Source organism: Peromyscus eremicus, chromosome 14, assembly GCF_949786415.1.
Source record: "Peromyscus eremicus chromosome 14, PerEre_H2_v1, whole genome shotgun sequence".
NCBI lineage: Eukaryota > Metazoa > Chordata > Mammalia > Rodentia > Cricetidae > Peromyscus > Peromyscus eremicus.
In genome coordinates, this window is record NC_081430.1 from 53,885,941 (window position 1) to 53,911,175 (window position 25,235).

General features: G+C 43.2%; 1 protein-coding gene across 5 annotated transcripts in view; it reads left to right on the forward strand.

Annotated features, from left to right (window-relative positions):
- The window catches only part of Vrk1 (VRK serine/threonine kinase 1), a 75,236-nt gene that overhangs the window by 16,442 nt on the left and 33,559 nt on the right, over window positions 1-25,235 (forward strand). For all 5 annotated transcript variants that reach the window (XM_059279593.1, XM_059279589.1, XM_059279591.1 and 2 more), the window contains exons 2-3: window positions 12,762-12,927; window positions 18,676-18,731. In XM_059279593.1, coding sequence (XP_059135576.1) covers window positions 12,768-12,927; window positions 18,676-18,731 — 216 coding nt within the window. In that variant the 5' untranslated portion in view covers window positions 12,762-12,767. The remainder of the gene's footprint in view (window positions 1-12,761; window positions 12,928-18,675; window positions 18,732-25,235) is intronic.

Below are 25,235 nucleotides of genomic sequence, written 5' to 3' on the forward strand. Positions count from 1 at the left end.
TGAAGACCCATCACGTTTGCTCAGCTTAGTGCTTTCAGGAAGAGATCTATGGAGTTCTGGGCTTGTCAGCTCCAGACTGCTCTGTATTCTCAGTTTGGTACTCATGGGTCCATGCTACAAAAGGTACCATCTAGCCATGGGTACTTGCTGTGCTTTGTTTGATAGTGGCTCTCCTCTGAAACCAGAAGAGTCTGGTGTCCCAGTGGGATCCCAGCGTTTGTCTGTACTGTGGGTTCTTGTGTCAGACAGTATTGGTTATTACTGACAATTTCTTTTTTGGGGGGATCGTGGGGGGGGTTTGAGACAGGGTTTTGCTGTGTAGTTCTGGCTGTTCTGGAACTTTTTCTGTAAACCAGGCTGGCCTTGAACTCAGAGATTTTTCTGTTTCTGCCTCCCGAGTGCTGGGATTAAAGGTGTGGGCCACCATGCCCAGCTTTACTGTTGACTCTTACAGGTTTGTCTCACTTGTACATTTGTGGGAACAATGGGTACCCCTCTTGGTGGCATGTGGCTCTATGGACTTGGTCTCTGTAGATGACTTTCACATGCTTCCTGAGCACTACTCAGAGGCATCCGTCAGCTTCTGATTAGCTTGCTTAATTGTAAGAGAGTTGTATCTAGATATATTGCTTTCAGATTGTTCCTGATGATGAAGTTTAGCAGAAGTGAAGAAGTTCTTTGCTGACTTAATTATAGTTTGGCAGGAAACTGTTTGTACTGGAACAAGTAATTACTTAATCCCCAGTAAGTTTAGAGTGCAGAGGAGCCGGTCAGGGCTGTGGATATGATGAGGTGGAAAAACATGGTTTTGGTTTGAACTGAATCATTCATTTAGTGATTTATATAGATTTTAAACCAATTTCTAAGATGCCACAGAGGGAGCTTTTACTACATTTAAAAAATTTATTTTATTTTTAAATTCTTTCAAAAATTATTTATTTAGTTTTATTTTATATGCATTGGTGTTTTGCCTACATGTGTGTTTGTGTGAAGGTGTCAGAACCCTTAGAGCTGGAGTTACAGACAATGGTGAGCTGCCATGTAGGCGCTGGGGATGGAACCAGGGTCCTCTGTGAGAGCAGCCAGTGCTCTTAACCACTGAGCCATCTGTCCAGCCCCAAGGGGGCTTTTCTTAAAGCCTTCTGGTATAGTCACTTGTGAGTACCAGAGCAGTGCACAAAAATGAACTGCTTTGTGAACAAAGTGAGGCGCAGCAGACAGCCTCACCGCTGCAGCCTCTGAGAACTTGCGTCATGGGAAGATGCACCACTTTCCTCCATGCCCTGGGCAAGATTCGATCTTCACAGCTGTTTACAGCTGCCTGTTGTCTTTAATAAACAGTCCGTCAAAGGTTTAGAAATGTTCCTTACCTGGAAGCCTCTTGACTCTTCCCTGCAGCTGGGGAATGGTACTGATTCCTCACTGATGTCTGCATGAAGCCAATCGTAGCTTACTAAGGCCAGAGGTTATGTTCTGTTTAGTTTTGGCTTTCTGGCCTTTTGGTTTCCCATGCTTTGGAATCCGTGGGCTCATTTGGTGTTTCTTAGTCAACTGGTTTGCTTTCCTAATAGAGATTAGACACCCAGAGTAAGAGGTGATGGGCATGCCCTGCTCCTACTTGGTGCTGCAGACTTGTCTTTTAAAGGGAGGGTAGCTTGTATAGAGTTAAAACAAAAACAAAAACAAAAAAACAAACAAAAAACCCCAACTTATTCTGTTAAAAAAAAATCAAGTTATTCTGTACTCCTGTTCAGCTGCTAAAAGTTGGTGTGATTACTTTTTTGAATTGATATTCTCATTATTCAATAAAGATGAATGTGCTCATTGATTATTCCATTAACAATGCCCTTGTAGCAACTGGTAGCTGTTCCTGCCTTGCCCCCCTCACAGGCTGCTTTCAATGCTGCAGCTGAGTGATCTTGTTGACATGCAGGCTAGCAAATCATGTCAGTTCAAGACCTTCCAATCCCATATCATTCACAGATAAAGTTCTTCCCGTAGCCCAAATGTGAGACTTGCCCCTTTGTGCCTGCCCTCAACCTCTCTCCTGGCCAGTTCTTTCCCAGCCACGGCGCCACTGTTTGCAAGCACGAACTGGACATCTCCCACTTCATACCTTGGCACATGCTTCTCAGTGTGGGATATTGTCTCTACAGCATCTGTGTGGCTCATTGCCCCTCACTTCATTTCTTTGCTTAAATGTAACTTTCTTGTGCACTCAGCAGACCATGTTTTAAATTCCATTCTCTCCCTACTTGCTGGTATTGGTTCCTGCCTTTGTTCTTACTACCCTTGGATAGATGGCATTTTAATTTAAATATTTTAATATTTATTTTAAATTTACTATTGTTAGAGTATGTGTGTCTATACATGCGTGATATGTACATGTCGGTACACATGCCTTAGCATGCATACTGAAGTCAGAGGATGACTTAGTGGAGTCAGTTCTCTACCTTTATGTGGGCACCAGAGATTAAACTCAGGCTGCTGGACTCGTGTGGCCATCAACTGCGTTTGCCCACTGAGCCATCTCTCCAGCCCAGGAGAAGGCATCTAAGTTTTCTCTTGTGGTCTTGAGGCAAGGTTTAATGTAGCCTAGATGGGCCTGGAGCTGGCTGAGGCCAAGGATGAACTTGAAATCCTCCTCTCACCTCTGAGGTGGCTAGGATTACATTACAGGCCTCTGTGTCTCACCATCTCATTTTAGGTTGTGCTGGGAATCAACCCAGAGCTTCTGGTTTGCTGGGCTGGTGCTCTGTCCATTAAGCTTCATCTTAATCGTCTGATGCTTCCCCTCCCCCAACTTTTCCCAGATCCTCCCACCTGCTCACCCACCTAAATTCATTCATTCTCCTCCCTGTCATTAGAAACAGACAACTAAAGCAAACACACTAGAACAGGAATAGGACAAAATAGGAAAACAACCAAACTAACAGCACAAGAAACACATACAGATGGAGAGACCCACACTCGTACACACAGAAATCCCATACAAACACAAAATCAGAAACTATAATGTATAAGCAAAAGACCTGTGAGATAAATAAATGCCCAGGCAAAGCATTATGAGACAAAGTCCCTCCAAAAATACCACTGAGTTAGTTTTGTGTTGGCCTGCCCTTAAGTGTGGTTTGTATATCCAGAGAGACGGTTGGAGAACACTGAGTTTTCCTTTGTGAGTGGTTGTATGTTGGAAATAGCTTCTGGGTTAGGGATGGGGCCTTGTGTCCACTCCCCCTCTCAGCACTGGAACCCCATTTGGCTTAGACCTGTGCAGGCCTGTGCATGCTCCCTCAGTCTCTGTGCATTCAGATGTGTGTCAGTCCTGTTGTGTCTGGAAGGCTTTGTTTCCTTGGTGTCCTTCATCCCTGCTTTGACAGTCTTTCTCCCCCATCTTTCACAAAGTAGCCTGCTCTGAGGGGAGGGATTTGATGAAGACACTTAGAATTGAGTGTTCTGAGGTCTCTCACTCTGCCCATTGTCCAGGTGCGGGTCTCTGTATTTGTTCCCATCTGCTGCAGGAGGAAGCTTCTCTGATGATGCTGAGCAAGGCACTGATCTATGAGTAAAGCAGAATGATGTTAGGAGTCATTTTATTGCTGTGTTCCTTTAGCACAGCAGTAGCATTTGGTTCCACCTAGGTCCATGGCTTATCTAGTCTCAGGTTCTTGGCCACCTGAGCAGTGTCAGACATGGGTTTCTTTTTGTGGAGTAGGCCTGAAATCTAATCAGATAGTGGTTGGTTACTCCCACAACTTCTGTGCCACTCTCACACCAGCATATTATGCAGGCAGACGCCAAGATCAAAAGGTTTGTAGCTGGGTTGGTGTTTACATTTCTCCTCTGGCATCTTGCAGAATACCTTCCAGTAGGGGTGATGGCTCTAGGTAGGTACCAGCTTGACTTCTCCATGTTTGATGAGTTGTATAGGTTTTGTCTTCACTATAGGGCCTTATCATCAGTTTGTGGAGAGCAACCGATTGCTTTGGCAATAGCTTGGGTTGTTTGAGGGTTTCCATGGGGCCCCTTTGGCCAGCAACTCAATTAGGTGTATGTAACCCAGTCCTGCCACTGGAGCTTTCACTTGGTGGTGAGAGATGTCTAATTGAGGCTTTCTCTCCCCGGTTATGTAGTGATTCCATTTGAATTTCTTTCATGTATGTATGTATTTTAAGAAGCTTCTACTGTGGTGGGTTTCCCTATGACCCCTCAAATAGCCCTTGATGTAGCTGTCCCTCTCCATATTCCCCCCTTCCTTTCCCTCTTCCTGTCCCCTTTCTGTTTAATCCTCCTGTTCCAGTCTCTCCTTACCTATCCATCCCTCTACGATCTATTTCTCCTTCCTTGGGAGGACCCCCCCCCCCCCCCCGCAATGGTCCCTTACTCTATATCTAACTTCTGTGATTATTTGCTTATCAAACACTTAAAAGCTAACATTCAAAAATAAGCTAACACATACCATGTTTGCCTTTTGGGGTCTGGGTTACCTCACTCAGGATGATTTTTTTTTCTAGCTCCATCCATTTACCTGTGAACTTCATGTTTTTGTCTTTTTTTAACAGCTGAGTAAGATTCCACTGTGTAAATGTAGCACATTTCCTTTATCCGGTCATCCACTGACACACCTAGGCTGTTTGCAGTTCCTGGCTTCCATGTATAGAACGGCAGTGAACACAGATTAGCAAGCCTGGCACTTGCGTTTTAGAATTAGGTTTGTTTCCTGGCACAGTGTGCTGAGGGTGCTGCAGCAAGGACAGCGGTGACCTAAGACCTCGCAGACAAGGGCCACAACAGCAGCAGCAGTAGTCTTCATTTTCACTCCAGATGTTGTGCACCGTCAAAAGTTCACCATTGTAGTGAGATGCTGACTTCGGTCCTGCCTTCTGCTTTTTAGGAGTGGACTTTGATCCCTTGTAAATTCATTCCCACCTCAGTGTGTGTGACTTGTGACAGTGGCACTACGGAGCATTTATGACTTTGGGTTCAAGATTGTATTCATTTTATAGATGGAATATATATTGAAAAGGAATTCATACAAATTAGCAAAAAGACAGCAGAACATTGAAAAATGTACTAAGAACTAGGCAGGTGAAGGTTCTTTCTGACCCAGGTTTTCAGAGAACTGTTCCACTTTTGCTAAGTCCGTCATTAACCTCCACATCCCAAGATCCAAATGGCCTTTCCATCATCTCTCATGACATGTTATTCCTAAGCACACAGCGCTGCTGCCAGGCCCCCTGTGAACACAGCCCACCTTCTACCCACTGCCTCTCTCCAGCTCTGGTCCTCTCACACATCCTGTTCAGTGAAAGCTCCTGTGGAAGAATCTTATAGCATGCTTCTTGAGAAGGTTACAGGGAGGAAGGGCAGCTCAAGGGAATGGAAGGGCTTCATCCGCTGTGACAGGAGAGGAGGCCAGGTCTGGACAGTAAGTTGGATGTGAGGTGAGTTAAGTAGTTTGTGTGCTTGTGTCTTAGAAAGGTAAGGGAATTCTTCCTGAAACTTGTGTTCTCTTCGTAAACTAGGCTATTGCGTCATTTGCTGAGAATTACAGTTTAGGAAGGGGAATTGGGATTTCTGAGGAACAACAAAGGTTTGACATAATCATTTTAGAGAGCACTTGCTGAGCCTTTGAAAGGCTTGCTGGTACCCACTACAAGTGAGCTGTGTGCAGTGAGCTGAAAGCTGGACATCAGGTACTTGATGGGAAAACAACTGGACTTTTGCTCTCTGTAGAAATTTGTTTAGTTCCTGAAGGGTGCAGTGTACTGTAGAGAAGACAGTTTCTGCATCTGGGGAGCTTATACACAGGGAGGATTTACCATGTGTCATGAGAGGCACAGTTCCTATTTCACTAATCACTTCCGAAAAGGGAACAGTTTTAGTAAATGTGTACGGAAGTCTGTGGGAGAAGGGCTAGTGCAGAGATATTGGTACCGTGATAATGGAAGGGCTTTAAGTTCTCCTGAATCAAATGTGCTTCTGTACAGTATGAAACACATCAGAAAAGTTTATGGCTTTAAAGAAAATTTCATGAAAAATCTGTAACCCCCTGAAGGAGCTTATACATAACCTATTTTAGGGGAAATTTACAAGTAGTCATCCAGTATGTAGTGAACATCACACTGTCCTGTGATTTCCCAGTGTGGCTGTGAATTTGTAGAGTTTAGTGAGTGTGAGTGTCATTGTGTAATATTCATTCAAGCTTTTTAACTGCTTTCCAGCTTAAAAACCAAACCAAAAAAAAAAAAAACCCACCAAATTTGAATCCAGGACTTGAAAAAATGCCAGTTATCTAAATACAGTATCGTATTGTGATAAATATAGCCATTGAGATTTTAGATCTATTCACAAAACTTTATTTTAATATTCATAGGGAACTTTTTTGGACTGTTATCTGAAAAACTGAGGACCATTTTATCATCAGAACTGACTATTAATTAGGGTATTGTTTCAGAAATAAAAGTTGATCTGCCGCTGAAACTCTCTTTGAATATGTATGGTTCCAAGCTTGCTTTGTGTATTTAATAACTTTAGTACTATAATCACTCTGTTTACAATTAAATTTTGGTGAATATGCTAATATAGAATGTAACAGTGGGTGATTTCAGCAAAGGGCAGTGTGGATTTGCATCTTGATGTGCTTTTTAGTTACATCTGCATTTCATTTAGAATCAAAGGGAAAAGAAATGGTCAGATTATGTAACAATCATGTGATGATGAACCAACTTCTTCCCTCTGTTGCAGAGGCTGTTATTACAGTAGGCTTGAGCTGGATGAACTGGAATTACACAGACTGAAACTTACAAGTTACAAGTTGGCTTTTCTGTGTATTCCTTTGTAAACACAGTGCTATAAGAGGTTGGTTTCATTATTAGAAGATACCTCTAATGTACTTATGGAATTGGTTAATTGAAATTGTGTCTGCAGTTCTTTAGTAGAAACCTCATTGCTGGGGTTGGTTTCATTATTAGAAGATGCCTCTAATGTACTTATGGAGTTGGTTAATTGAAATTGTGTCCATAGTTCTTCAGAGAACTAACTAAGACAAGGACTGTGGTTATCTTATTTTTGTGAGCATGGGTTCCTGGTTTAAGAAATTGTCCTTTTCAGAAATTGCCTGCAAAGCAACAGTAGATTGACACACCCAGTTTTCCTGTTCTTGGAAACTAGGAGACTTTCCTATTACTCTAAACTAGAAAATAAGAGGGTGCCAGGCAGTGGTGGCGCACGCCTTTAATCCCAGCACTCGGGAGGCAGAGGCAGGCTGATCTCTGTGAGTTCGAGGCCAGCCTAGGCTACAGAGTGAGTTCCATGACAGGCACCAAAGCTACACAGAAAAAACCTGTCTCGAAAAACAAAAACAATGTTTATTTAAACAATGTTTTTATCCCCCCCCCCCCCCCCCCCCCCCCCCGAGACAGGGTTTCTCTGTAGTTTTGGAGCCTCTCCTGGATCTCACTCTGTAGACCAGGCTGGCCTTGAACTCACAGAGATCCGCCTGGCTCTGCCTCCTGAGTGCTGGGATTAAAGGCATGTGCCACCACTGCCTGGCTATTTAAACAATGTTTAAACACAACAAAACAAAACAAAAAACAAAAAGAAGAGGGGTTGGTTTCTAGTGCAGTGATGTTGGTCAAACAGGGACATGGAAGCATGGTGAAGGGTCTAGACCTCAGACAGAGCTGGCACAACAGTGCTCACCAAAGGTAGTTGTGCTTCCTGAAGTACGTACTAGGAAAGGGACATTTGTGATGGCAGGAAGAGGCTTTGTGGGCTCGTGTGTGAGGTCAGAGGTCCATGTCGGGTGTTATTCCTCAGGAGCCATGCCCCTTCTTCGAGGCACGGTCTCTCACTGGGATTAGGCTAGGTTAGCTGGCTGTTGAGCCCCAGGGCTCCACTTGTCTTCCTCCTCTGTGTGGGGATTAGCAGTGTATGCCACAGCAGCCAGCCTTTCCACTGCATCCTGGGGTTTCAATTTAGGTCCTCATGCTTTTGTGGCAAGTATGTTACTGGGTGAGCTCTTAGCCTGAAGCTGGATTCTTTTAATGGAAATAGTATTTCAAGAGTATAGTTCATATGCTAGGGAATGCATGTATTAAATTACTGGATTGGTTATTATTTCTACACTTTTTTGTGAGCAGGGCTGCTAATTATGAAGGCTTGTGTACGTATGTGTATGCTTTCCATAAAAGGTAATTTCACGTACAGTTAGTTTTTTTAGACAGGATCTGTCTTTGTAGCCTAGGCAGGCTCTGAACTCTTGATCCTTTTGCTTTTGACTCTGTCACTAGGCATCAGACCCCTGTGTCTAGTTCAAGTACAGCATTTTAGATTATACCTCTCACTTCTTCCTCCCTTTCACATTTGTGAATTTAGGGAACAAAGGAATAATAGATTAAAGATATCACCTAATTATAGCAGTCCTCTGTTAAACCAGGGGAGTCATTCCAAGATCCCAGTGGATCCCGGAAACCATGGCTGGTATGGTGCTTATACACACTGCTGAGCAGTGCATATAATATGCATCCTACTTTAATTTATAAGGTGAGTGGAGTAAGAGTAATGGTAACCAAGATCAAAGCAGAGTGTCCGATAAGTGAGGTGCCTGTGGTTTCCGTATCTCCAGACATTTGTGTCCTATACTCACTGTTCTTGTGAGATGGGAGCGTTGCCTCCTTAATGAGATAAATGAGGTGAATGACCAAGCATTGGGAGGTAGTGGAGAGCCCTAGACTGTGCCATTTAAACTTAATCACTGATAGCATGTCACTTTGATGACTGAGATGGCTCCTATAACTATGGAAGGGCAGCCTATATAGTGGGGATGCACTAGGCAAAGGGGTGCCCACACAAAGGGCTGGGCAGAGTGATGGCTCTGGATGCATCCAGTACTTAGAACGGCACACAGTATTAGACTTTGTGAATTGTTTATTTCTGGAGTATCGCATTTAGAATTTTTGGACCTTGTTTGACCGTGGATAACATGGATAATCTGTGGAAGAATTAGTGAGAGAGATTCTTGTTCTCCTGTGTGCCATTCCACATTTATACATGGTATTCGTGGTTAACAGAACCACCACACCCAGCTGGCACGTCTGTTTTATTTTGAAATAGCCATAGCTGGTTTTTGGGGGGTGGGTTGGGGTAAGGAAATGTTTTTCTGAAGGTGTGTGTGTGTGTGTGTGTGTGTGTGTGTGTGTGTGTGTGTGTGTGTTGTGTCCATTTCATTGCCACCCCCCTTTGTGTTTTTACAAACCCAGTCTTGTGAAGCTCACTTTGATCTAGGCTGCAGCATCTTCTTGAGTCTGGTGTCTACACAGTACACACTGCTCTGAAGTTCTGGATGTACCAGTCTTGTTGGTGTCCACTTACATTGTGTCTGGAGACAGGAAACTATTTCGCAGTTTTACTGTGGATGCTATCCTGGGGTTCTGAGTTTTGCCCTACTGCTTTCCTGTGTGGTTTGGGGGTGTGAGGGGAAGGGATACAGGGAGGCTCCTTAGAACTAGTTTTAGGAATGACATTCCTGATCTTAATTATTACAGTAAGATCCAAATAGCTGGCCCCAAGAGTAAAACTCAAAATAACAGCCAAAGGTTTTATTTGGAGAAACACACACGCACACACACACACACACACACACACACACACACACCCCACACACACCACTTTATTTACCACAAATTTATATGAAATAATGCTGAGGCAGATTTAATTTGCAGTATGGTATTTTTATTGCACATGGAAAGGAATTCTAGAGAAAACCATTTGTTCAGACACTTGAGTTATAGAAAGACGTGTTTTAAAGTCATTTAAAACTGTTCTGACAACTCTAAGGAAATAATCAAATAGGAACTGCTGTGATTTCATCAAGCTGGATGAAGTTTAGAAGAAATTTTGTTAGTGCTGGGGACTGCTGTGTGTTCGAGTTCATTCTTCTAGTGGGGTTGCCACTGAGGTATAGAAGTTAATCTTTCCTCAATGTTTGGAGTCCTGGTTGCCATGGCTGTCACCAAGATTCTGCTGGGCAAGATTTCAGCACAGATTAAAAGCACCTTGAGAGAACTGATCTGAGGAAGTGCCAGCCCCGAGTTCCATTGCTTTGAAGGTGATTTTCACCTCAGAGAAGTTTGAAATTGGGAACATGCACAAAGTGTTTTTTAGGGGAAAAGTTAGATTTAAAGATTTCCCCAGATTCTGGCTATTACAAATAGTGCTGCCATGAACATAGTAGAGCATGTATATTTGTGGTATGATTGAGCATTCCTTGGGTAAATGCCCAAGAGTGGTATGGCTGGGTCTTAAGGTAGATAGATTCCCAATTTTCAGAGAAACCGCCATACTGATTTCCACAGTGGTTGTACAAGTTTGCATTTCCACCAACAGTGGAGGAATGTTCCCTTTGCTCTGCATCCTCTCCAACATTGATTGTCATTAGTGTTTTTGATCATAGCCATTCTGACAGGTGTAAACTGGAGAGTCATGATTATAAGGAGTTCAAGGCTAGCCTTAGCTATATGATGACTTCAAGGCCAGCCTAAGCCACATAGGAAGATCCTATCTGAAAACAAAAGTTGTTTTTTGATGTCTACACACATGCTGTGGTCTGGGCATGGACATACACACACCATACATACTGTAATAAAAGCTTTAAAAATTCTATTAAAAAAAAAAAAAGATTTCCCCATCAGTTAATAAAGGACCTCTAAAGGAACAGGGCTGATAGAATGAATGTGTATATTAAAAGGGGATTTATTAGCATGGCTTGCAGGCTATGGTTCGAATAGTCCAACAGTGGCTGTCTCCTGATGGAAAGAGAAGACTAGATATCTCAACAGTCTCTCCCAGACTAGTGCTGGAGTTCCAGGGTAGTCCTTGAGAGTTGCTGGTCTTTATCTAAGTTGGAATCCTCAAGTAGGTTCTAATACCAGCGAAGGAATGCCTCAGCAACAGAGTAGATGAACTTGCCAGTGATACCAATGGAAGCAGTCAAAGAGGCAAAAGCTTCCTTCTTCCATGTCCTTTGACATGGGCTGCCACCAGAAGGTGTGGCTCAGATTTAGAGAAGGTCTCCCCAACTCAAATGACCCGATCAAGAGAAGCCCTTCGTAGTATGACCAGTTGAGCTGCTTGGTTCTCCTTGATTCTAGATGTAGTCAAGTTGATAACCAAAATTAACTATCCCAGTAGCTCTGTTTGCATATATGGAATTCGTGCAGAGATAGTGATAATTGGAGGGTATTTGCTGAAATGTCCGGTCTAATACTCTGTGTGTGTGTGTGTGTGTGTGTGTGTGTGTGTGTGTGTGTGTGTGTGTGTGTGTGTTGGGGGTGGGGGCTAGGGTTAGAGAGATAGTCTAGCAGTTAAGAGCACATACTGTTCTTACAAAGGACCCGAGTTTGGCTTCTAGCACCCATGTCCGGTGGCTCATAACCACCTGTAAACCCAGCTCCAGGGATCCCATACCCCTGGCCTCCTCAGACAGCCACACTCATTCTCTACATGATCTAGAAAACAAGAAAATAAACTAATTTTTTTAGTATTTTTATTTTATGTATATGGACATTTTGCCCACATATCTATACCATATGCATGCCTGGTGCCTGAGGAAGCCAGAAGAGGGCATGGGATTCCCTGGAACTAGAGTTACAGATAGTTGTGAGCCACCATGTAGGTGCTGGTAATTGAGCCAGTGTTCTTAACCACTGAGCCACCTCTCCAGTCTCAAGAAAACAAATCTTTTAATATAGTGTGTCTAGTATATTTGGGTTCAGAATGTCACATCTTAACAGACTCCTATTTGAAATAGCATTCTAAGTATTGTAGGCTAGGCTGTTTCATTTGCACTCTTCTCTCTGCTTTTTGTATTCTGCTGTTTTTAGGGAACTATAGAATCTTAAGGAAATCATTTGGGTTAGTATTAATAGAAAGAAGAATTTGAAATCATACAGCTTACTTTTATGTATGTGCATAAAATTGTACACGGTGCAGTGAGTTATACCTGAGTGCATTTGAAGCGTAGAGAGATGTGCTTTGATCAAGATTTCCCGGCTAGCCAGTTACGTATTTGGGGTCCAAAGCTTTTGATTCCAGTTCTGCTCTTCCCCAGTAAAACAGTTTTCCCAGAACATTCTGTTACACTTGTGCTGGTGAGAAAAGTGAATGAGATGCTTTTCTAGGATGCCCAGACAGAAGGGACACATTGGATGGCCAAGACATTGTGGAGCTAGCTGGTGGTGTGTATCACTTCTCTGCTGAGCCCATGTCCTGGTTTGTACATGGTGCTGGTGTAGCCTTCCTGCTCAGTACCTGCTCTTGTGCCCCAAATGCTCTTGTCCTTCCCCCTTGTGCATACCTAATTGGGATTGTAGTCTTTGTGCTTGGACGTAGTGCATCCGTATTACTTAGGATCTCTTGGCTGCATTACTAGGTGGTGTGCATTCCGATTGCATGCTTTTCCTCAGTTGCACAAAACAGTTCTTGTTTTGTTGTTACTAAATAGTATTTTAGTCATAGATGATATGCCACTGGGACTTAAAGTGCTTTCCATAATTGCATAGATCATTATATTTATGGTCTCCTCTTCAAAGCTTAGCGACAACCAAATAGGATCCTAGCTGTTACAGACCAGAATTAGTAGACATCCTTCTCTTTAGTCTTGAACAGTCCTTGCTGAGTAGAAGCCTTCTGTAGGGGGAATGTTTTGAACACTTCCAAGGTTATAATTGTGAACAAAGTTGCTTTGTTTTGTATTACAGAGAAAAATGCCTCGTGTAAAAGCAGCTCAGGCTGGAAGACAGGGTCCTGCAAAGAGGCGCCTTGCAGAGCAGTTTGCTGCTGGGGAGGTCATAACCGACATGTCTAAAAAGGAATGGAAACTAGGATTGCCTATTGGCCAAGGTGGCTTTGGCTGCATATATCTTGGTAAGTGTATGGTGACTTCTAGTCATCAGTGTAAAGACCTAAATGTTTCTTATGTAATAGTTTCTTATTTAAGCTATTGCAAGGTGCTGTTGATAATCTGTGTTAAGATCGTGTGGTTGATAAGTTCATCTTTGACATATATGTAGATGATGGCTTATTTTATTATAGAAAAAATACTATAATGTCATTGGTAAGCTCAATATCCTTAGAGTCGTAAAATTTCTACTCAGTCTAATTAAGCTCTCTTCTGAGACTGAAAGAAAGGTGTACCCATCCTTTTACCTTCACCTCAGCCAGGAACAATTTACTCTAGCTCTGTGTTTAGCTCATTTTATATTTTTATAGCTGTGGGTTTTTAAAAATGTCTGAACTTCATATATTAGGCTTGATCTATGTTCGTTATATTAGTTAGCATGCATACTGAATTAATCAACATTAAAAATGTTTTACCTGGGAGCTGGAGAGATGGCTCAGTGGTTAAGAGCACTGACTGCTCTTCCAGAGGACCCTGGTTCAATTCCTAGCACCCCCATGGAAGCTTATAACTGTCTGTAACTCCAGTTGCTGGGGACCTGACAACTATGGCTATAGCTAGAATTTTCTCCAGTCCTGCCCAGCACTATAGGCCCCGCAACCACTTATAAAATAATCACTCAGAAACTTATATTAATTAACTGCTAGGCCATTAGCTCAGGCCTACCATTGACTAGCTCTTACACTTAACTCAGCCCATTTCTGTTAATCTATATGTCGCCATGTGTTCCGTGGCTTTACCTGTTGCTTTTACATGATGCTCCCTGGACGGCAGGCTGGTGTCTCCCCCAGCTTCCACCTCCCAGCCTCTCTTATCTGTTTGTCCCACCTATCATATACTTCCTGCCTGGCTACTGGCCAATCAGTGTTTTATTTATCAATCAATCATTGCAACATATATTCACAACATACAGGACATCCCACAGCACATGGCAAATACCACTGTACATAAAATAAAAATAAATAAATTAAAAAGAATGGTTTACCTACTGGGTGGTGGCGGCGTATGCCTTTAATCCCAGCACTTGGGAGGCAGAGGCAGGCAGATCTCTGAATTTGAGGACAGCCTGGTCTACAGAGCAAGTTCCCGGACAGCCAGGGGTGTTACACACAGAGAAACCCTGCCTCAAACAACAACAACAACAACAACAACAACAACAACAAAGGTTTACCTGGCTGGCTGTGGTGGTGAAGGCTTTAATCCCAGCACTGACTGAGGCAGGTGGATCTCTGTGATTTCCAGGCCAGCTATTACATACTGAGACCTTGTACCAAAACAACAAAACAGAATGAAAAACAAAAACCTTGATTGCATGTACAACTGTCTCCTTCCCCAGGAATACTGGTGAGAATATGCTACAGACCCTGTTTGCTTTGGGCATTTCTCTGGTCATTGTGTTCTGTGGTTTTTACCTTACTCTTAATTTTCTTTTGTAAATTTTGGTTTTTAAGGCTTCATTCAGCTGAGGTAGGCCGTTTCTGTACTTCTACCTCTAATCTTGATTTAATTAGTTAACTAGTTACTTAATTTCTTAATGAATGTTTCCTTTTCTCTTTTTTGAGGCGTGGTCTCACTACGTGCCTGTGAGGCTCAAACTGACCTTGGATTCACAGAGATTCTCCTGAGTCTGTGTCCCAAATGCTGGAATAAAAGCATATGCCACTATGCCTGGCACAAACTTTTAAAAATTATTTATTTTTGGCACAGGCTAGAAGAAGGGATTGGAGTTACAGATGATTGTGAGCCACCATGTGGATGGTAGGAATTGAGTTTCAGTCCTCTGGATTAGCAGCCAGTACTACTAACAATTAAGCTATCACTCTAGCCCTGAAAGTTTCAAAGTTTATGTTTAACAGTTGACATAAAATGAAATGTATAGACATTTTTTACTCATAGCTGTAAAGATCTATAAAATGAACTACTTTTTTCTTCAAGTAGTTACTATAAAATGAAAACTTAAATTGTTTTTTCCTTTCAAGCAACATCTGACTGGGAGTGTTAATATTACAGTGGAGGTTAACATCATCTGGAAACTTGTTGGAATTGCCATTCTTGTACCCCATGCTACTCATGATTCAGAAACCATGGGGGAGGCCCGCAGTGCTGTTTGAACAGACTCTTTTAGATGACCAGGCGCATACTGGGATTTGAGAGCCGTAAGAGAAGAGCAACTGTTCTCACTGGGTCAGCCCTGCTTCACTTGCATGACTAGGAGCTCTGCTCTGCACTTGTGCTCATGAAACACAGTGCTTTGCACAGGAGCCTCCTGATGGAGATCGTTCTTGCCTTTGGGAAAGCACATACTGCTTCTCTGGTTTGGTTTAGAACCAGGGCTGTCGTAATGAAGCAGGGTATATTTATGTAAGGTCAAAGTCTTCATAAACCACAGAAAGTAGCTGTTCATGAAATGTTCACATAGTTATGATAAAATAACCCACTGGGGGTGGGGGTGGGGGTGGCGGGGTGAGGAAGGGTGGCAACTGACACCACCACCGTTGTGGTTCCTGATTCTAGAGGGTTCAGTCCATGGTGTTTGGCCCCACGCCCTATGTATTTGGGCAGAGTGTCATGATGGCAGGTGCATGTGACAGTCACCTCTGGTGCGTGGGAAGTAGAGGAAGGCTCCAGGGCAGCCTGGTGCCCCTGCTGGCTTCCACTACCCAGTGATCTTCTCCAGCTGTTTCCTACCTCCTAAAGTTTCTGGAACTTACCCCAATAGTATTGTCAGCTGCGTATGCTGCAGCCTTGTATGGGACACTTTGTCTCCATACCATTACCTTAGTCATAACAGCCGAATGTGTATTTCGAGCTTGTGATTTAGGGAGGTGCTCTGGTCACTGAAGGACTCGAGTTCATTAACAGGAACTTGTTGCTAAGTAGGGTGTTCATTTTCTCTCCCAAAACTGTGCTTGAGCCACCATGCTACCCTGGTTACTGCATAGAATCGTCTTTATTTCAGTGTCCTTGCTTCTGTGACCTTTTGCACATTTGGAACTTGCTTTGTGTGTGTGCTGGATGTTTTATTTCTATCATTAGAAGGTGCATTGACTAGTAAGTATTTTTAATTTCCAGCGAACAGTCTGTGAGTTAGGACTTTTCTCCCTGTGTGGAGAAGGAGTATCCGCTTCAAGACTGATGCCTTCATTGCTGTGTGCACTGATACATTGAAGCTGCCCTGTGTGAGATTGGTGGCAGCAACTGTGTATAATGTCTGACCTTGGAAGTGTTGAGTCTCTTTCTAGTTTGGTTTTACATAGTGCTTGTTGCTTTTCTTTTCCAAAGCTGAGTTTAGGGCAGGACATGCACATGCTTATTCCCTTTATTCTCTTTCATGGTACTTTCTACACTTGAAGACTTTTCTCAGTTCCAGGGTAAACATGTACTTGTTGATGAGGCATAGCTCTTGTCTTCTTTGTGCTTGGCATAGTATATGCATGTGTTGTGGAGAAGTCATTGTGTTTCTTCTCATTGGAGTGTGCAGTATTACTGGGATGCTATCTTCATTTTCATGTTTTGTTAAAGATTCTAAACTGCCTTATTACTACTTCAGTATCTAAGTGCTACTCCCTGGGGCTCTTCCTATGGAGCTCAGAGCTCTTCCTTCGCTGAATGAGCGTCTCTAGAAACTGGTGCTGCTTGTCTTGTGTCTGGAGTCCTGTGGCCACAACTCTTCTTTGGTTTTCTTCCTTGGTTTCCATTGCCTGTTCTCTTGATCTGCCTGGCTTCTGTTCCAAGGTGGGGTGCCTTCACGATCAGTCCTGGCATTTCTGTTCTCTCTCTGTTCGTTCCTGAGGGGATTTCTTGCATTGTGAGGCTGTTAGAAAATAGTCTTTTCCCTTTAACTGTGCTGGAGACCTCACCTAGACCTCACCTGTGCTGTTCCACTGAACTTGTCCTCAACTCGATAGTTAGCTCGATAATTTCTCCGTTCATCATGTGCAGGTGTGAGATTGTATATGCAGCAGTGGTTAAGAGCTGCATCAGCAGCGTTGTGTTGCTCTGGCCAGCCACCCCAAGGAGGAGGATTTACTTTGGCTTACAGACATTGAGTCTAGAGGTACGGTTCACACATGAGGGGAACCTGGTGGGGGCAGGAGTGTGTGGTGAAGGACAGCTAGCCACAGTGCAGCAGAACTAGGGGTGGGCTGTAACCGTCAGAGGTCCTCAGCCCTCCAGTTAGGCTCCACCTGTTCAAGGTGTGCAGCCTCGCAAGAGTACCACCAGATGAGAATAAGTGTTCCAAATACAAGTCTGGGGACATTTCAGATTCAAACGATAACAACATCTGAACTCGGATGTTTAGCAAGCATCTGAAACAAGATACCCCAAAACACTTTCTCCTACATTTCTCCCTTTGCAGCTTTTGTGCAGTTTTCTGCCCAAACCCATCCAGTCCACCGAGGTCCCGTTAGCTGTCCTTTGAGTCTGTGATCACAGTCTGCTGGCACACCTTGTCTATGATCACCTTGGTGCCCAGCAGCTGTCAGGCCACGCTCTGCCCCACCCGTTAGACTAGGAGAATGCCCTCACTGCTCTGCCTGCTTCTGTTCTTGGCCTGTACACAGGTCCTCTAAGGAGCCCCGTCAAAGTTGGATCATGCTAGTCCTTTTGGCAAAACCTTGGAGGTTTCCTGTCTCAGTTACAGCAGCAGTCCTAACCTTGACATTGTCTATTAGGCCCTTCATGTTTTTCCCTGCTGCTTCTCTAATGGCTCTTCCTCGCTTTCTGTATCATGGTTTTCTCTGTGCATTGGTCTCCTGGCTTTACAAATGCTTATGACACTCCCATATTGCGGCCTTTGGTGCTAGTCCATGTGGAATGCTGTCCTGTGAATTCCCATGGCTTAAACTGTTGGATGCTTTCTGGTACCTCAGGCTCTTGTTAACACACTGCAGCACTGCCTCCCCTCACTGTTGAAACTGCCCCACCATTTCTCCTGTCACATCAAACACACTTTATGTCTTATGTGATGTCTGTGTTTTACTCCTCAAATGGCAGCCAGAAGTGGAAGAATTGTTTTTTTCTGTCTACTTGCAAATTCTCATTTCTTTTCTTTTCTTTTTTCTGTTTTTTGAGACAGGGTTTCTCTATGTAGCTCTGGCTGTCCTAGAACTCACTGTGTAGACCAGGCTGGCCTCGAACTCACAGAGATCCTCCTGCCTCTACCTCCCGAGTGCTGGGATTAAAGGCGTGTGCCATCACTTCCCAGCTGCAAATTCCCAGTTTTTATAAAATGGCATAATGTAGGTACTTGTTGGTGAGTTTGGAAAGACTTCCTTCTGCGTGGCAGTGCCAAAAATGTTGCCCTGCACTAACCAGTGTCTGGAGTCAGCTCCTCTGCTTCCAGATGTTCTACCCCAGAGGGTTTTACAGCTTGTTAGACCCTGGGTTTTCTTCAGTTCCCATCCTCCATGAATTCCCAGTACATCAGCATGCCAGTGACCAGAGGACTTCTGAATGAAAGAAATAGTCTTCATTTTGGACAACAGCTTCCTGTAACAGCTGATCAGATAGAAGAAACCAACTATCGCTAGATATATTCTACACAGGAGAAAGTCTTAGACTAGGTGCAGTGTTGGTATGGCCCTGAAATGCCATTTGGGAACTGGGATTCACCCCTTCAGAGGGCTGCAGGGCTGTAGGCCTAAGTGTCTGTCATATGCTGTCTGAGGCAACACTGCTTGTTCTGATATGATGTCTCATTCTTTAAACAGCGGACACAAATTCTTCCAAACCGGTTGGCAGTGACGCACCCTGTGTTGTAAAAGTGGTAAGAAAATACTGCTCATTTTTTTCTCTTATCAATGTAAGTTGGTATTTATTTTGTAAGCATCTTTTTTGATGACTAGAATTAGTTAAACCATAAGGTATTGCATTGTTAATCATGTTTCATAACTATTTAATGAGGCACACAAATAGCTTTACAGTTTTAAGTAACTCGAACTCAGAGTCTTCATCTCCCCTGAATTAGAGTGGCACAATTTGAGGTATCTAGGAAACCACAGAGGTCTGCAGGAGTGGGAGTATCTGTTTTAGCTATTGTCACCAGGCAGGCACATTTTATATTTAGATCCTGGAACATCATGCTAAGCTGATTTTTATTTTACATCTTGTTCTGGACGTCCTTCCGTCTGTCCATCGGCCCGTCTGTCTATTTCTTTTGCCTGCTGTCGGTTTTATTCCCTTCCCTGTTCCTCTGAAGAAGCTGTGGGTCTCCCCCGTGGTCATAGAGCCTTCTTTGCTCTGCTCATGTGGCAGTTAGTTCCCCATATGTAGGGATTGGCAGCACCCCAGTGGACAGAAGCACACCGAGGAACTAGGCCAGGTACAGACAGCAGAACTAAGGCATCTTTGTATTTAATCATCGTGTTTGTTTTCTCTGCACTTGTACATTGTTTTGCTGAGTAGAGCTTGTACCTCTGCCCACCCCATATTTGATAGATGTGTAGACCCTTGTTAAATAGAAGAGCCAGGAGATGGGGTTGTTGGAGAGGTTAATGCTCATTCCCTGTCCTTTTTTTTCCCCTAAAGGTTATAGAACCTGGGAGTTAGAAGTGCCTCAGAGTTTGTCGGTTCACTTTATTATATTCAAATAGGAGTATATTGGACTCCCTAGAACCAGGTATCTTTGACCAGAATTGAAAGTTTTTTTTTTTTCTTTTTCTTTTTTCTTTCCCCTAATTTATTTATTTGATGTGTATTTTCCATGCATCTATGTCTGTGAACCATGTGCGTGCCTGGTGCCCTGGAGGCTGAAGAGGCCATTGGATCCTCTGAAGCTGGGGTTATAAGATGGTTGTGAGCTGCCATGTGGGTCCCGGGAATCCAACCCAGGTCCTCTGAAAGAGCAGCCAGCGCTCTTAACCGCTGAGCTAGCCCTAGTCCTTGTTTTAGTGAGCTTTTAAAAAATGTTTATTAAGAAGTGTAATTTTGCAGTAAAATATATAGATAATAAATCAGTATTTGAAGACATGTGACAGGCATGTGTAAGTGCATCACTCTTGTCCTATGCAGTCTCTAGAGAGCTCTTGTGTCCAGTATTTGACACCTCACCCACCCCACACCCCCAGTTATTTCCCCTGTCTAGAGTATTACCTATGGGTACTAGGGGATAAATGCTGTGTGTTCAGCATGATATTTTAAAGAGTCACCTGTATTTTTAGCATATCAGTCATTTACTGCATTTTATTGACATGTTGAAGGCATTTGGGCTGTTTACGGTTTGGTCTACTGTGAACAGACCTTCCTTGGAGATTGTTGGAGTGGTGTTTTGATGGGGATAGGCTTTTGTTTCTCTTGGAAGCTGAATCTCTTCTCTATAGGGAGGATACACATTTACATCTTTTAAAAGTTCTGGACATATTTCCGAAGTGGCTTGCTGGTTTTCACATTGCCGGCGGTTGCTGACGGCTCTGCATGCTCCAGTGCTTGCCCACAGTGGGTGTGCCCAGCTTTGTGAGCTTGCTTACTTCCCACTGAGCCCCTTTTCCTTGTGTGTATCTACTGTTCTGTGGTTTTGTGTGATAAGTGCTTCTTTGGTCTCTTACTTCTTTTCTCCTTAAGAAAATCATTTTTGAGGCCGGGCTTGGTGACGCACGCCTTTAATCTCAGCACTCGGAGGCAGAGGCAGGTGGATCTCTGTGAGTTCAGGGCCAGCCTGGTCTACAGAGCAAGTTCCAGGACAGGCACCAAAGTTACACAGAGAAATCCTGTCTTGAAAAACCAAAAGAAAAAGAAAAAATAATTATTTTTAATAACTGGGTTGTTGTGTTGCCATTTATAATTGAGTGGGGCGAGTTATTGTGGATAAATCTTATTTTCAGAACGTGTGTTATAAGTATTTCCTTCTAGTTTATAGTTTACCTGTTCATTTGTAAATGCTTTTATATATCTTTTTAGCTGTCTCGTTAGATTTTTCTCCCTTATTTGGTTAATATGGCTTCTCATATTGAACTAAACCTCATTTAGGCAGGCTGAGGTAGGCTTCTTACATAGTTCTGGAACTGCTTTCCTGAGGACTTTTGAGTCTTTAATCATAAGGCACCATGGTCTTTAATTTTTCCAGAAGTATTTTTCTTTTCTTTTCTTTCTTTCTTTCTTTCTTTCTTTCTTTCTTTCTTTCTTTCTTTCTTTCTTTCTTTCTTTCTTTCTCTCTCTCTCTCTCTCTCTCTCTCTCTCTCTCTCTCTCTCTCTCTCTCTCTCTCTCTTTATTTCTCTTTTTCTTTCTTTTGTTTTTCGAGACAGGGTTTCTCCGTGTAGTTTTGGAGCCTGTTCTGGATCTCACTCTGTAGCTCAGGCTGGCCCTGAACTCACAGATATCCGCCTGCCTCTGCCTCCCAAGTGCTGGGATTAAAGGCGTGCGCCACCACCGTCCGTCTGCCAGAAGTATTTCTGTGTTAGACGCTTGGAGTCTGACTGACTTTGGTGTCAGCAGCACTGGCCGTTCGATCCCCAGGGGCTCCACTGGCTCCTTAGCCCAAGGGCCTCTGGGTCCGCACTTCATGTCTTATCTAGAGTGCAGGCAGGTCTTGAGCGCCCTTGTGGAGTTTGTGAGCCTAGTGCTTCCACAGCCTTTGTTTATAGTGGGAAGCCACTGCCCTTCTTCCCACATGGCATGTTGAGTTAGTGCCTGTGTCCGGGTCTCCCGCCGTTCCTTCCCTTGTCTCCTGACCTCTCTCTCAGTTTGGAGCTTTCTTTCTCATGGAATGGCATTCCTTCTGAACGGCTGGGTTTGCTGCCAGGCATGGGCTTGTGGGGAGTTGTCTGTACCTGTCTTCTGTCCTCACGGAAACACAACACCTGTGGGGTAAGATTAGGGTTCCATTGAGAAGAAAGTAAGCTTCCTACTGGTCAGGCTTTCAGACACCTCTGCAGCTGGTGAGTTTGGATTACTTGTCTGCAAGTCTTGGAAGGGAAGGGCTAAGTGACCGTGCTTGTTTTGTTCCTACAAGCTGAACTTCTGGCAGCGGAGGTTTTATTATAGAATTGTGATCTTCATTGGAAGTGGAATGAGCTTCACTTTTCTACCCTTTTCACTTATCTAGCTGAGGGGAAATGTGTAGGGTAGGTATTTCCGGTTGTTTCATCCGAACACAGTGACTTTCTAAGTTGTAAGGATGTCTCTTTTCAGACTTAGTCCAGTGTTTCATGTCTTCTGTCGTCCTTTGTTCTTCTCTGTAATAGCGAGGGTGGCAGATGCTCGGTCTCCTGTGCACACTTCATGTCTTAGTAGCTCTTCTGCAGTGTGGTTTGTGGTCCTGGAAGAGCAGCTGCCCAGCCCTCAGAGGGGACTCCAGCCACAGCTGGCTGCTGCTCCCTTGATGACTGAAGTCTTTGGCTCCTTTAAATTCTTGCATCAGTCACTATATTGTCTTTTATTATACAGTTTCATTTCTGATATCCTTCTCATGATAGCAGTTTAAAAAAAATATGTTTATTTCTCTAAAATGTAAGTAGATTTTAAGTTACTTGATAATAACCTTGTTTTTCAAATGTCCTTTAGTTATGCGGTCCTTAAATCCTTGTTTTATTTATTGATTGATTTTTAATATTTTTAAGATATAATTTTCTGTCCCTTTTACCTGCTTTTCCATTCATTTGCTTTTACCATTTTGATGCTGTCCACTTTTCTCTATTGGGACTAGGCTGGCTCGTCAATTCCTTCTTACAGCTTTGCAGTCTTCAGAGTGGAGGTAGTCATCCAATACAAACACGCACAACGATTAGTACCCTTTTCTGCAGGAAATCAGAACAGTTGACGTTCAGACATAAACATGAGGGTTGTGACAGGTGCTTGTGTGTGTGCTGGAGGTGGGTGCAAAGCCTGCTGGCTGCTGGGCAGGTTTCTGTGACTTGTGTTTTCAGAGAACATGAACGACTGACTGGGCATGGTACCAGAACAGCAAGATGTGAAACTTAGTGTTAAGGGTTCTCTATAACACAGCTCTAGGAAGAAATCACCACGGCACTTGTGCATTGTAAGAATGAGCATGCCTTTTATTTTTAGAGCAAAAATGAGCAAGTTATTTAAGAAATTCAGCTAAGGTGGTTTTAACTGTAAAGTTAGGTAATCACACGCCAAGCAGTGCTTTCCAGTCTTTGTATGTTGTCATGAGACTGCACAGGGCCTGGTCATTGGTGTCCTTGATAAGTCTGTCAAGCGCTCCTTTGTATCCAGGTGGAGACTCAGAGAAGAACCTGCCGCATTGCACACCGTGACTGTGTCAGATGGGATTGTGTCTGCAGACCTACACCTTCATTCTGAGATCCTCCCATGCTTCTGCTCTGAGGCTCCACCTCAAACCTGGCTACTTCTCACATGCCCGCTTTGTGACTGAGCTCTGTAGACTTACACACAGCTCCTGCATTTGGCATTGGTGTGAACATAAGATACACATGCAAGTTAGGTGTCTCAGCATCTCTTACACATTCCCTCCTGCCCAGGGGTGCTCTCTGTGTCTGTTGAGGGCTTCTTCATCCTTGACTGATGCAAGCAGCTGTAGGATAATGCTTCTGTGTCACCAGAACAGTTAGCTTATGTTGGCTTTCAGAGGTTCTGTGTGTGTGTGTGTGTGTGTGTGTGCGTACACACATGCATGTCTGTATGAAATTAGATGGTCAGGAAGAAGGAGCAAATAAGTAAGTTGGATAATACAAGTAGATTTTTTTTCTAATTCCTCCCTCCCCCAACAGACCTAAGACTTACTAAGAAACTAGTTCTTTGAGTCATTCTCACCTTTGTGGGAACAAAGTTGGAAGCCTGCCGATAGTCTTCCAGTTTGTGCCACCTAGGAGCTGGTGCATGGTGGTCCTTTCTTGGAGAACCACTGGGGTCTCTATCTCACAGCCTCCTGGGAAGGGCTTTGCCTGATGTTATGATGAGTGTTCTGAATTCTCAATTCAGATGTCTTAATTTTTTTGGTAAGAAGGAGAAACTTTGTACAGCTTCATTTTTAAATGGCAGCCAGTTGCTTTTGGATGGTGCCATTGAAATATATCACATTTTCATTTTTTTTCCTGTTGTCATCGTCATTTTGACACTTAGAAGTCTTAAGGAAACGTTTAGTGATATTCTAGTTAAAATGTCAGTCCCAATTTCTTTTCTAAATCTTGGCTATTACAGAGTTGGCAAAGTAGTTTAGATTTGAAATATGTTAATACAATTTTAGTTCTGAGATAAGGTATTTTCTCCACAGATAGCTCGCTTCAGCTAGAGCACAGTGCCAAGAAGTGGTTCCTTTACTTTGTCATAATGGAAGCCTATTGGATAGCTAATGTATGAAAGTGCTCAGAAAGCCTGCATTATAGTCTCCTGATTTATATGGTTGATTCACATTATAAGTTTAATAAATTATTGCTTGAAGGAAACTTGAAAATTAAAGTTGATATGATGTAGGTTGAAACTGAATAAATCAAAAATCTTATACTGTTGGTAATAAGCCAGGAGTGGTCTTGGGAAAGCGTCCTTTAAGCCCAAGTTTTATTAATGAGTCATTCTGAAAGTTAACCAAAATTCCTTTTCTTTAATTTCACTTTCTTCATTTTTTTACACTTATTCTGTGACTTGCTCAGTCATTGGCTTAAAACATTTGCTCATGTTTCTGACTCCTGTTGCTACTGAGAAGCGGCCGCAGGTATGAGAGTTTCTTTCTTAGCACATCAGTCAGGGTCTTGACATTCACACTTGAGTATATGGACCTGATCCTGTGTCAGGGTGTGGTGACATGCAAAAGCCTTGAACACTGCTCTTCTGAGGCCGAGCTGTAACAAGGATGTCAAACTGTTTAGGTTCTTTCTGATCCTAGTGTTGCCCATTTGTGGCTTACATGCCCTCTGTGGCTAGGTACTGCTTGATTGCAGATGAGCAGAGTCCTGTAAACACATTACCTGGAGACTTGTGAGCTGAGAGAACTGTCTATGTAATCAAGATTTTTATTGACACTTTAAGCACCAAAATGGACTTCTATAGTAATTGAGGGTTTCCTCAATGAAGAAAAAGTATATGTCCTGATTTTCAGTGTTTGGAGCAGATGTCTCTGTGGTGGAGAAGAGCACCCTGTCATGCTGCAGCTCAGGGCTTCCCCAGTTCTAATGAGCTCTGCACCTTAACTCCAGCCGTGCAGAGGTTCTGTCCAAAATACTTTGCCAGATTAGTTTAGAAATGTTTGCTTTCATAGTTGAAGTTGTCATTCCTTTAAAATCAGTAAAAAATACCAGACATTAAGTAAATACTACTTTATATCAACCAGCCAGACAAAACTCACTATTTAAAAAG